This window comes from Lynx canadensis, chromosome A3, assembly GCF_007474595.2.
Source record: "Lynx canadensis isolate LIC74 chromosome A3, mLynCan4.pri.v2, whole genome shotgun sequence".
NCBI classification, from domain to species: domain Eukaryota; kingdom Metazoa; phylum Chordata; class Mammalia; order Carnivora; family Felidae; genus Lynx; species Lynx canadensis.
In genome coordinates, this window is record NC_044305.1 from 9816258 (window position 1) to 9829330 (window position 13073).

Here is a 13073-nt window from a genome sequence, read left to right on the forward strand (position 1 = left end):
CACGATCTCCTAGTTCGTGGATCTGAGCCCCACATCAAGCTCTGTGCCAATGGTGCGGAGCCTGCTTCGGATTCTCTCCCTCTCTCTGCCCCTTCCCTGCTCGCGCACGTGCGTGCACACACTCTTGGAGATAAACTTTAAAAAAAAAAAAAAAACTTTAAAATATCTGCCTAAAAGTAACAGCCGGGGTGCCTGACTCAGGGCATGCCACTCTTGATCTTGGGGCTGTAAGTTCAAGCCCCGCATTGGGTGGAAGGATTACTTAAAATCTTAAGAACGTCTCTCAAAACTTGAATAAAAACTAACTCCCCCAAAAATGTGACCAGGGGCATTATCTGTACCTTTGCAAATCTCCCTGTTGAAGTCAGGTGGATTCTCACGCCTGTAGTCAGTCCGTCACCGTGTGTTTTGAGGTGTCGGAAGAAAATCTGGCCTCTCCCGTGTGGTTGAGATGGGAATATTGATCGCCATTTCAGATAACGTTCTTTATTCTACCCAACCCGACAAAGGGTGGCTTCTTAAGGATTAGTTGCTGTGTAGAATCTGTAGCCATATCCACAACCTTTTCACACCGTTAAACTAAAAATCCATTGTTGTAATTACTTTGGCTCTTAACCCCTGCTTGAATTTTTAGATGTCCTGCATTAGTCTCTTGAAAATACCGGTTGACCCACTCACGTGATTCTTCCAAATATTGACCCATTTCATAATCCTGTAGGGAAAAAAATCCCTTCATATTCTCGGCCTCCTTGGGAAAAAAAAAAAGTCTAAGAACCAGGAAGCTGTGCCCTCAGGGGAGGGACTCCATTCTGACGTCTCATCTTTGCTGCGCTCAGAGCTGGAATGTTACCCTCGCCCCGTTGGTAACTTTCCTTGCAATGACAGGTTCACTTAGTTCCTTCTGAAGATTTACCAGATGCCAGACCTGGGGCAGGAAAAAAACCCGTAGTTGGTCTGCTCTTTGAAGTCCAAGGGGTGTGGACACCTAGCTTGCATCCCAGCCACGTGACGGTGCTTGTTCTCCAGACAACCGGGGTACTCGGGTTCACGGCGGAGTGCCTTCTGCATACTTCGTATTTCGCTACAAGGTGTTAAAAAAAAAAAAAAAAGCTTCAGGGGGAGTGGCTTAATCAGAGCAATTTGCTGCTGGGAAAAGCTACTCCTAAGTGAAAGGAGCTCTGTGCTCCCTGGGACGGCATGGGGTAAAGGGCATCTGTACCGCTGGCAGAGCTGATGATCGGTACTCGGGCACCTGCAGTTCTGCTCAGCGACTCCTGGGGCAGGTGTAAAGGTCAACAATGAAAACAAAGTCCCCCCTTAGTCAAAGGTATTTCCATACTACTACGGGCTTTACCAGAAGAGACTCCGGGACCCCCGGGCACCCACGGACTGCGCTTTGAGAACCGTAGAGGGTGGAGTTGGAGAGGCAAAGGCAGGAGGGTGGGGGTGCCGCAGGCACAGGAGTGGCTCAGAACGGGGGGCCTGTGTACCCAGAATGTGGGCTTGCTGCGGACTTCTATTTGGGAAGAGTAAATTAGCAAGCTGGCTGTGATCACATTGGAGACTTCTTGGAAAACCAGACCTTGATCGTGGATCTTATGACCTTTATCCTAAAGCTACGTCTTCTCGAGGCTCCGGGGTGGCTCAGTCAGTTGAGATTAGGACTTTGGCTGGGGTCATGATCTCGAAGCTCATGGGTTTGAGCCCCCACACCAGGCTCTTCACTGTCCGCAGGGAGCCTGCTTTGGGTCCTCTGTCTGCCCCCTCCCCACTCATCCGTCCTCCCTCTCTCTCAAAAATAAACATTAAAAAGAAGTCCTGTTTTGTCTATATAGCCCAAATGCCAGTTTATCCTGGATGAAAAAGTGTTTAATGTTTTATTAGAGCGTGCAAGGGCAGGAGGGGGGAGAGAAGATCCCAAGCGGGCTCCGTGCTGTCAGCACAGAGCCCGACGTGGGGCTCAGACCCTCAAACTGCGAGATTGTGGCCGAAATCCAGAGTCCAGAATCGGACGCTTGGCCAGCTAAGTCACGCACACGACCCTCTCCTGGGTGAAAATATTTAATCGAAGTGAAGATGGCCCTGTCCTGCAGCACGCCGTAACAGGAGTTGGGCTTAAGGTTTCTATCCTGAGGTTTTACTTCCTCACTTGGTGGCGGCAGCAGGTTAATCAGTCATGAAAGGAGTGGAGGCATTTTTCTCTTTTCCCTCTCCCAGTAGACCGTTAACTGAACGTGTGCACACTTTTCCTGGGAGCCTTGATAGAACATGCCAGCAATGCTCTCTGCTTAGGACTTGCAGCAGATGGAGGGGGGGGGGTGTCAATTAGGCTATGAGGACAATGTCCTCTCAGTGGCAACTAAGACTGCTCGGCCCCTTCCGGTGTCCCCCAGAGTCCATCATTGCTTCTCGCCTTGTCATCTTCTGTCCAGGACCCGGCCGAAGCAGCAGCCTCTGTCCGGAACCTGCCAGATAAAGGCGGTCTTGACCTTCTTTTTTTTTCTTTCCTGCTGTGGACCCTCGCCAGAATGTTTTTCAGTGCGATAAAATGACGTTAAGCTATATTTTAGTACAACTGGTCCGTGTTCAGGGGGAGACACAGAATCCGAAGCAGGCTCCAGGCTCTGAGCTGTCAGCAGAGAGCCCGATGCAGGGCTCGAACTGTGAGATCATGACCTGAGCCTAAGTCGGAAGCTTAACCAACTGAGCTACCCACGTGCCCAGTGTGGTCTTCTACTAGACTAACCCTTTCTATTCCACACTAAAGACCAGAAGTGAAAGCATCACCTGGGATCTTGTTAAAAAGGCCGAATCTTGGGGCTAACCCAGACGTGATGCAAACTACGTTTTTACTCTTTAAGTTCGATGCAAGAACTAGGAGATGGTGGTCAAAGGGTGCAAACCTCCAGTTCCGAGACGTACGCGTCCTGGGGATCTGACGTACGGTGTGGGGACTGTTCAGTTAACGTTACGTTCTTGAAAGTTGCTGAGCGTAGATCTTAAGTGTTCTCACCACAAAAAAAGAATAATTCTCTGAGGTCAAGGAGGTGCTAACTAAACTTCTAGTGGTGATCCTTTCTCGATGTATTCTTGTATTAAGTCATCACGTTGGATGCCTTAAGGTCCTGTTCGTTATATCTCCAAGCCAGACAAAACCACCTAGTGATGCAGCCTTCCTCACCCCTGCATTAGTATGTGCAGGAACCCAGAAGAAACCCTGTTTAATGTCGGGTCAGCTACTAGATCCTGTCTTAATTGGGAAGTAGTGACGAGCATAAATGAGGCTTCAAGAGACCCGCAGGTATGAACATGGTTCCTGTCTATTGACCGGGGTCTCAGGTCAATTATTAGTATGACTATATTATTAGTATAGCGTGTTGACTGCACAGTGGGTAGGAATGCTAACTTCCAGTTAGAGGTAGTAGAAATAAAAATTGCTTCCCTTATAAGGTCTTGGGCCCCCTAAACCTTGCCCGCAAGCCCTGAATTAAGAACCCCTGATCTGGAATGTTACTGGTCATCCCGGGCAAGAGAAACGTGTGACCAGCCACACCCTGGCTGTTAAAAAGCCTTTGCCTGGGGGTGCCTGGCTGGCTCTGAAGAGCTGGTGACTCTCGATCTCGGGGCCGTGAGTTCAAGCCTCTCATTGGGTGTAGAGATTACCTAAAACTTGAAAAAAGGATTTGCCTGACAGCAACGCCTCAGCTTGAATTCTATTTCTTTGGGCGGCACAAGACCCATACCTAAGCCTATGGTCAGTCCCGGGGCCAGGGAGGCAAAATTCTCCTGGGGGGGGAGGGGGCACATGGTGAATACTGGAGCAGTGAATCGTTCACTTCGGGGTACATCTCTGACCTAGCGATTTTAGTGGTCGTTGATCTGTTTCCTCCTGGTTCAGACGTTGTAATTTGACCTATTCCTAAACCGTTATCCTTGTTATTAAATCTTCATTTGATTGGGGTAAAGTTCTACGTAAGTCACGATGGGCTCGACGTCCTGCCCCCTTCCTCTTTCCCAGAGTCTGGTGGAATTGTTGTCAATCGGGTAGGTAGTCTTGTCTCCCACCCCCACCCTGGGGACACTGGTCAATAATCAGAAGACCTTTTTGACTCTTAACACTGGGAGTGGAGGTGCTCCTGGCATCTAGTGGGAGGTGGTCAGGGGTGCTGCTGAACATCCCACAGTGCACAGGAGAGCCTGCAGGAAAGAACTAATTGACCAAAAAGGCGATATTGAGATTGAAGACCCTATGGTATTGCTATCTTCTCCTTGAGCAGATCTCCCTTCTTAACCGTTATATGTGTATACGGATTAGCTGCTGCGTATCCTAATTTCTTCTACTTTATTAAATTGCCTACGGTTCACCTTTAGCCTTTTGTTAACCATGAACTCAAGTCTATAAACATTCCTCTGAAAACAGGGATAGGCTCTAGGTTTTGATCCATGGAGCTCTCCCTGTTCATCTCTCAGGAGCTTGTAATCTGATTTTGATTCGTGAACAAAGAGAGTTTTAAAATATGCTCTTGGGGCCCCTGGGCAACCCAGCTGAGCGTCTGGCTCTCGATTTCGGCTCAGGTCATGATCTCACGGTGGCGTGGGGTTGGGCCCCGCATTGGGCTCTGTGCTGGCAGCTCGGAGCCTGCTTGGGATTCTCTCTTGCCCTCTCTCTCTGCCCTTCCCCCGCTCAAACTGCCTCTCAAATAAACTTTAAAGTAAAAAATATATGCTCTGACTTTTGGAAAACCGTTTGTGAAACCATATTCATTTCAGAAGTTTGAGTCCCATCCGCTTGGTTTTATCTTTTCAGTATGAATTTCTCCGTGGCTTTCGCCATGATTTCTGTTTTGCCTAACAGTTGATACTCTTCTAGCACTTTTCCTACGATGTTTTTCTGTCCTAGAATATGTGTTTCCTAGAATAGGTTTCTACTTGTCATTTTTATTTACCTTAAGAGCATTAAACTGACCCCTTAAATGCGTTAAAACTTGTAACAGGGAAACTTAATCCATTTATCTTTACTTATACGTAGTTTGACTTTTACTTGTGTTCTTTTGCCTCTCTTTTATGGTTCTCTTGTGGTTTGGAAGCAATAGTTTGCATTTTATTATATCCCACATCTTCCTTTTTTTTTTTCCTGATGTACACAGTTCAAGCGTGATGCCCTGAGTCATCAACTGGCTTTATTTTCTCTTCCCACTCCATGCTAGTTCAAGTATAGGACTCCACTTAAATAATTTCTGTAGAACTTTTGCAGACACTGCTCTCCTCTTGCTGCCATCCAGGGTTGTTGGAGGAACGATAAGCTGATCTGAGCATTTCTTTCTAAAAGCTGGAAGATCTCCTCCTCATGCCTCTACATAAGCCATCTGAAGACCCGTGGCTGTCTTTCGTGTAGAGAAGTGACTGTTTTCTCTGTTCTGTCCTAGACCGTCTAGAACTGGCTTTCATGTCTTGTACTTTCCCCATTGTCCTTTTGGGCAGCCTTCTGGGAGATTCTTTCGCTCCATCATCTAAGTCCTCTTGAGACCACCTTTCTGCTAGACAACTTGGAGTCTTGAGAGTCCTGGGAGAATAGGAAGTGTTACGAAAATGAAAATGGTTTGCTTTTAGAACCTCAGGTTCGTGGACATGTCTTTTGTGGTTCTGGCTTTCCCCCTAAGCATTTGTTTGTTGGGTAGATTTTTTTTTTTTTTTTAAACCTGCATATGATCAGTCTGGAGTGGTTGTAGGGGAGGGCTGGAGCACTCCTTGGAGGAAATGTTCTGGCAATAGGGTCCTGTTCTCCAGAATCTCTCTGGCTCCTTGAGGCCTTTGCACTGTTGCTGTGGTTGTAAGCACCCTCACTTTCTAATAGCCTGGGGGTAGACACCGTTGCTGCTGTGGTTTGGTAGAAGTAAGGGAAGGAGTCATCCCGATCATTCTGTGCGGTTCGTCAGCTGCTGAGCCAGAAAGCTGTTCTAAGATCCCTACACCTGAACTTGAATGCTTCTAATAATCCCTCGCTTTCTCCCAAACCGGGTTTGCCCTATGATGTTCTCCTTCAGTCTGATTTTTAGCTCATCTGTTTCTTCGGATTCCTTTAAAATTTGTGAGCCATCAACGAAGAGCCCACCTTCTCGTGTCCCAGTGCGCTGAGCTATGGTATCTTCCTATCTGGGCATTTGGACCGAAGAAAGAGGCAGACCCCTATGCCCTGGCTCCCATCTTGGTCAGATCTCTTTGCCACCCTCTTCATAGAGAAACCCTTAACCCCTTGAATCTTCCTTATGTGTTTGAAGGAGACAAACCACACAAGTGTGAGTTCTGTGACAAGTGCTTCAGCCGGAAGGACAACCTGACCATGCACATGCGTTGCCACACCAGCGTGAAGCCCCACAAGTGTCACCTGTGTGACTACGCCGCCGTGGACAGCAGCAGCCTCAAGAAGCACCTGCGGATACACTCGGACGAGCGGCCGTACAAATGCCAGCTCTGCCCCTACGCCAGCCGCAACTCCAGCCAGCTCACCGTGCACCTGCGGTCCCACACAGGTAGGTCCCTGGCCTTGGAAACCTGTGCCTTACTTGTTACCTAGCCTCTTAACCTTCATCTCCTCAAAACACAAGCATCTGAGGTGATTTGATGGTCCAAGCAAAAGAATTGGAATTTTCGGTGGTTTTTCACCAAGAAGACAACTTCCAGTAACACATGGAAGTCGGACAGCTGGGTTCTCTAACTTCATAGACCACAGCTGGGGAGGAATACCCAAGACAGCAGTTAAGCCAAGGCTGTGTCTCCAGAGTCCGATGTATAAAGTAGGCATTTCCGTCATTGTACAGAAACCGATTCCATGCCTTAATTCAGAAATGTGACAAAATTAGTTGACGGGAACTGCGAATCCCAAGTTTCTAGTTTCTGGAAATCAGACTTTGCCAGGAGCTTGCTCTTCCCCCCGGTGAGACCCCTTTTGAATAACAATAGAACCAGCCAGCTCATGGTGGCTCAGGAAAAATGGGGGTTGGGAAGCTCAAGAGGCTGAGAAAATTAGACTTTTCAGTGAATTCATAGAAGATGGTGAGCAGGCTGAAAATGCTGACATCTGAAACTAAGTAAATAAGTAAATTCCAGCAGACAAATGGGAGGCAGACATAGAATTGGGAGCCCATCCTTCCAGCCAATGTCTTACTGCCCTGAGAGCTCTGAACTTGAAACTGGCATGTAGACCTGCCAAGGCCACATAGCTCAGAGGAGAAGCTAAAGCCGATTTGGCAATATGGCCCCAACTGCCCAGTGGCAGATAAAACCCATGACACCTATGTCTAATCCTAAATCCGTCTACCCTTCCTAAATCTAAATGTCAGTTGTGGATTATGAGTCACGGCAGGAAACGAGTGATCTAAAATGCACCAAAGCGAACCAATCCTGGAGTTAACCAAGTACTTGGGTAATCGTTTCCATCCTAATTGGTATCTTCCCACTAGCAGAAATGTTGCATCCAAGACGAGTTCTATGAGAAGGCAGTGAGACCAAAGTATGAATTAAAACGAGAGCTGCTGTCTACAAAGGTAAAGAACTTTCCCAGAGATTAGATGAAAAAAATCTGATTTGTATAACTGAGAATAAGAAGCTGGAAGTTCGGAGTCACTAACTAGGCCTAGGAAAAAAAGAAAACAGAAGTGAGAAAATCAAATGAGAAAGAATTTCCCAATTCTAGAGAGCTGTGAGAATGGACAGGGTTCACAAGATTCCAAGCACAGAGGGGGTGGATGGGGAGTGTCAAACCTAGGAAAACTTCTCAGTGGTGTTGGCTTCTAAGGGGATAGTGGAATCGTGTCCTCAAAGCTGGGAAATGATTTTGAAGGAAGAATTCTATACCCAGCTAAACTTCCTGAAGTATGCAAGTAGAAAGTAGGCACAATCTGCAAGAAGTCAAGACTTCCAGCCAGCCTGCTGGCGGAAGTTACTGGAAGATAGGCTGTTCTCCAGGGAGAAGACCTAATTTGGCATGAGATACTTGATGTATATTTGGATATAGTTAAGTTTGCAGTAAAGAAATCTGCAGATAATTCCTCTGTAGAAGGTTTAAGAGAAAATTCAATAAATCAGAAGTTAAAAACCCACAAGAAATTTCCCGTAAACTGTTACATAATTAAAAGACTGGATGACTCTGAGATTATGGCAAGATTCTTTTTTTCCTCAGTGCGTAGTCCAGTCAAGAATTAAGCTAAACTGCGAACCAAAATAAGCATGAAAGAAAAGCAAATCGGTTTGACCTTGATACTATCCCATGGCCCAGGTGTGACAGTAACCCTCTAAGGAGGTGGACAGAATTCTGGTCCATTATTTGCCTCTGGTGAATATGACCTATACCCAGTCACAAGTTGTAATTTGATTCTAACACTGAAAACAACTAGTTAAAGCCTGGGAATTCACTGGTCAGAATGGGAATGTTCTGGAACTTAAATGGGAAAATAAAGCTATCCTGACGAGTAGGAAGACATAGTGTGGTGATGGAGAGGAAGGACTCCTCAAGAAACCTCTCAAGCTGATAGACTAGAAGTCGGGAAGTTATTACCCAATGTAGGAGGTAACACCAGAAGAGTAAAACACCTACCCAATAATGGAGGGTAGGGGGAAGGATGGGTGTGTAGGATAAGTGAGATCCTCATCTTTGCTTAGGTTCAGCTGATGATGATTAAAGTAGGAACCTCCCAAAGCCCTAAAAACCCTTAGCAGTGCCTCCAGAGTACAGAAGGAGGCTATGGATTTTCAGTACTTGTTGCTGGGCAACATATTCCCTCATTAATTTTATAAGTAAAATTCAGTCTAATCGTAAACTTTGGCTTATATTACTAAAGTTTCCTATCGATTGATATAATACAGCTCAAACGCTAGAGTAAGCGATTAGGTCCTAGTTGGATTTGGAACAACTGTAACCTAAATTGTACCCCTTCCGTGTCCAACTTTGAGGTGTGAGAGTCAGATTCGAAAGCAAAGTGACCTCATGAAGAGCACGAACTTGGATATCATGGTGCCTGAGTTTAAATCCCTGCTGTTTGACCTCCCTAAGCCTCCGTTACCCCATCTATGAAATGGGGGTTATGGTACCTACTCCTAAGATTGTCGTGAGGAAAAGAGAAGGTCACGGACGTGGTAAGTGGTGCTGTTAGGGAGTCACTGGTAGGTAGAGTTCAAAGACCCAAGTGTCTCTGCGGCTACAGGTATTCTGACGTATGTTTGGGGGGAGCTCTTTCGCCTGCCCGCTCTAATGGAAACACACCTTCCGTTGTTAGGGGACACCCCCTTCCAGTGCTGGCTCTGTAGCGCCAAGTTCAAAATCAGCTCGGACTTGAAAAGGCACATGATCGTGCACTCGGGGGAGAAGCCTTTCAAGTGCGAGTTCTGTGACGTCCGCTGCACCATGAAAGCCAACCTCAAGTCGCACATCCGCATCAAGCACACGTTCAAGTGCCTGCACTGCTCCTTCCAGGGCCGGGACCGGGCCGACCTCCTGGAGCACAGCCGGCTGCACCAGGCCGACCACCCCGAGAAGTGTCCCGAGTGCAGCTACTCGTGCTCCAGCGCGGCCGCCCTGCGCGTGCACAGCAGGGTGCATTGCAAAGACCGCCCGTTCAAGTGTGACTTCTGCAGCTTTGACACGAAGCGGCCCAGCAGCCTGGCCAAGCACATTGACAAGGTGCACAGGGACGAGACCAAAACGGAGAACCGGGCCCCGCAGGGCAAGGAGGGGCCCCGAGGGAGCAGCTCCCAGCACGTGGCCAAGATAGTGACCCAGAGGGCCTTCCGCTGTGAGACCTGCGGCGCCTCCTTCGTCAGGGATGACTCTCTGAGATGCCATAAGAAGCAACACAACGACCAGAGTGAGAACAAGAACTCGGACTTGGTCACCTTCCCGCCCGAAAGCAGTGCCTCGGGGCAGCTTGGCCCCCTGGTCTCCACGGGGCAGCTTGAGACGCCCCTGGAGCCCAGCCAGTGCCTCTAGTTCAGCCAAAGAGGGTGGTCAGCTGTCTGGATTCCAGGCAAATGCCCTCCGAGTGGAGGCCGTCAAGCCAGACTTGAGCTGCCAGCTCCGGGGACAGCTGCCCCAACTTCCCAGGCCCTCGAGGCAGTGGCCGCAGTCGCTGGCATGAGAACCAACGCCAAAGCACCAGTGTGGAGACTGCCCTCCACGTTGCCGTCTAAGCAAGTGGACCCAGGAGTCCCGAGGTGGGGGGGGGGGGGTCCATCACGCACGGCTCTATCCAGTAGGGATGGTTTCGTGCTGGTTTCTGATCCTAAAACGAATCCATCTCCGATGGGATTATTAAACTACTTAGACGACATGGAAAACCAAACTGATGCAAACAGTGGGGAAGGTTAAGAGGACAGCGGGGTATGTGGGGGGGCCTGGGGCGGCTGGAAAAGTTCTGTTTCTTAACCTGGGTGGCGGTGACGAGCGTTCGCCTTATGCGCTCGTGTGGTCCCTTTTAGCGTTGTCTTCTAATAAACAGGCAGACTCCTCTGTGGGATGACGTAAGAGGGACGGTCCATTTTTGTCTTTACGCCCTTGCAGTAGAGTGGTTATGGCATGGGGTGCCCCAGCCCCAGCCCGTTGGGTGACGCATTCTGAATGCACACGGGCTTTCTCCAGGTCTCTGCTTCAGGGAAGTGAAACGCAGTTGGATCTGTAGGTGGCACCAAAGGTCAAGCTAGCACTCCCTGCGCCTGCCATACGCATTGCGAAACTCCACTTCTGTGCTTTGTGAAGAAAAGACTAGGGGCCCAGTGGGGCCCCAGCTTGGTTCTGCGACACGTGATGCATGAGATGGCTGGAGCTTAGAGTCTCCTCCCAGTAAGCACTTGGTATTTGCTGCGCCAACAAGTGGAAACCCCACCCTCTTGTAGATGGACATTTTGCTTGGCCGAAACTTCGGAGGGCTCTGGAAAGGCCAGTGGATATGTAATTGATCCAAAGCTGTTTTGTCCTTTGACACCTTTCCTCACGTCCGGTCTTTGTGCCCTCATCAAGTTAGACGTCTGTGCTTTTAAAACCAATTAAGTCGATCCATTGTTTTTGGTAAACAAGGAAAAGACGTGAAAATTTTTATAGATTGTTTACAAGGGAATAAATGGTTTACTTATGAAATAGCAAGAGGTATGTAGCTTACTTTGTTATGCGTTCTGTTGTTTGAACGTATCTGATTGAGGTGTGGCATCGGGTGAATGATAAAACCCTGTCGGACCTCTTTGTTGCCAGAAGAAAAGATGAAAATGATGGAAACGCGTGATAGAATTAATCCTTGCTTTGCGTCTGTGGTTTTCCACTGTTCAAGGGAGTGTTTGGTTACCGAATGCCAGTGCATTGTACCGATGCTGTTGTCACATTTCTGCTGTTTGTCACGAGTCTTATCTGTGTTTCTGTTCTAGTAGCAGGGGGCTGTTGACCTTTCAAGTGGGAACCCATAGATCGAAATCATAAACGTTCCTCGAACTTTCGGTATCACAGCTCTTCAGGTAAACAGGAACAGCCTTTTTGAGAAGGCCTATTTTTCCCCCCATTTTGTATGGCCTTTCAGAGGTCCAAGATCCACCCTGGGTATCATCCAGCAATTTGGATTCCCTATAGGGCAGAGGTCAGCAAAGACTTCCGGACCAGACGGTAAATATTGGAGGCATCGTGGGGCCGTCAGGTCTCCCTTGTGACAGAAACTCTGGTTTTAGCACAAAAGCAGCCATAGACTATAAGAAAAAGAATGAACTTGTCTGTGTTCCAATAAAACTTCATAACATAGGGGCGCCTGGCTGGCCCAGTTGGAAGAGCATGTGACTCTTAGTCTCAAGGGTCGGGGGTTTGAGCCCCATGGGGGGGTGTAGAGATTGCTTAAAACTCTAAAAAGGAAACTTGATAATTCAGGAGGTGGACGAGTAAACTGGCCATCCCTTCCAGGATGAGACTTCAAGCGGACAGTCAATGCCAAAACTACGGGAAACCTCCGTGACGGTGCAGACCAGTAAAGCCATTCCTCTTGCCGTGGCCAGACCTTGTGCTAAAACTTTACCTGCATTCACTGATCTCTCCCAGTGCCATCCAGAGCTGGGACTGGAGTCAGGGAGAGTGGGAGGCACTTGCCCAGAGCCCCAAAAGCTACATAACCGACAAATATTTTGATCGGCGAGCTACGGCGCTGAGGTCAGCCACTTTGTTTTTGTGAAGTGGCATTAGAAGTTGGCCTGGGACTTAGGGCAAGCCCTCGGGAGCAGACGTGGATCCTCTCTTTAAAATTGCATTAAAATACTGACCTTGATCAGTGAGATGGTTGGTACCACTTTGCACTGGCACCTGAGGGGACCGCCTCACCCACCTCACCCTGGTTCCTGCCTCTTGTCCAAATGCAAAAACCGAAACACAAAGGTGAAGAAACTTCCTGGAACAGACTTGGGTTTCAGCCGCTGGCAGGGTAGCTCCAGAATCCAAGCTTTTTAACGAGAGTGCGAGGCTGGGTCTCGGAGAAAAATCTTGTTAAGCTAGTAAGTTGACCTGAGCCGGGGTGATGACCACCATCCCCAGGAAACCTTTTGACGGAAGCGAATGGGGTTGAGGAGGAAGGATGCGAGGAAGGCCAGCCTCCGGCGGTACTATGTGGCTGACCTGCAGCCAGAGACTCAGATTCTCAGTTTGCTCCTCTGCATGTGCCGCTTCAGGCATTTGGCGTAATGATAACAATCCACCGGCTTAGAACAAAACCGAGGTTGGCTTACCTGTTTGTCCTTTTCTTGTTGAGGGGGGAGGCAGATGGGGGAATGACCAAGACCTAGCCCTGTAGCTTCTGACATTGGGGATCGTGGCTTCTGTCTTCTCACCCAGGCTGGATCTTCAACACGTAGTCCAAGATGGCGGCCCTTAAGCTCCCACCAGGTGGAAAAGGCCCATCCCCCTTCCCCTTAACACTACCGAGAAGTTATAGGTAAACTCCTGCTCGCCTCCTCCAGTTACGTAGCTGGTCACACGGTAGTGAAGGGTGCCGGGAGGTGGTGGCTCTGGAAGAGCCTGTGCCAAGTTAAAACCTGGAAAGAGACCCCAGATCGTGAGTGTT

General features: G+C 48.5%; 1 protein-coding gene across 2 annotated transcripts in view; it reads left to right on the forward strand.

Annotated features, from left to right (window-relative positions):
* ZFP64 (ZFP64 zinc finger protein) overlaps nt 1–11131 on the forward strand; it is a 91204-nt gene extending 80073 nt beyond the window's left edge. For both annotated transcript variants that reach the window (XM_030309387.1, XM_030309388.1), the window contains 2 exons: nt 6279–6530; nt 9273–11131. In XM_030309387.1, the coding sequence (XP_030165247.1) occupies nt 6279–6530; nt 9273–9982 (962 nt within the window). In that variant the 3' untranslated portion in view covers nt 9983–11131. The remainder of the gene's footprint in view (nt 1–6278; nt 6531–9272) is intronic.
* The last annotated feature ends 1942 nt before the right edge of the window (nt 11132–13073 follow it).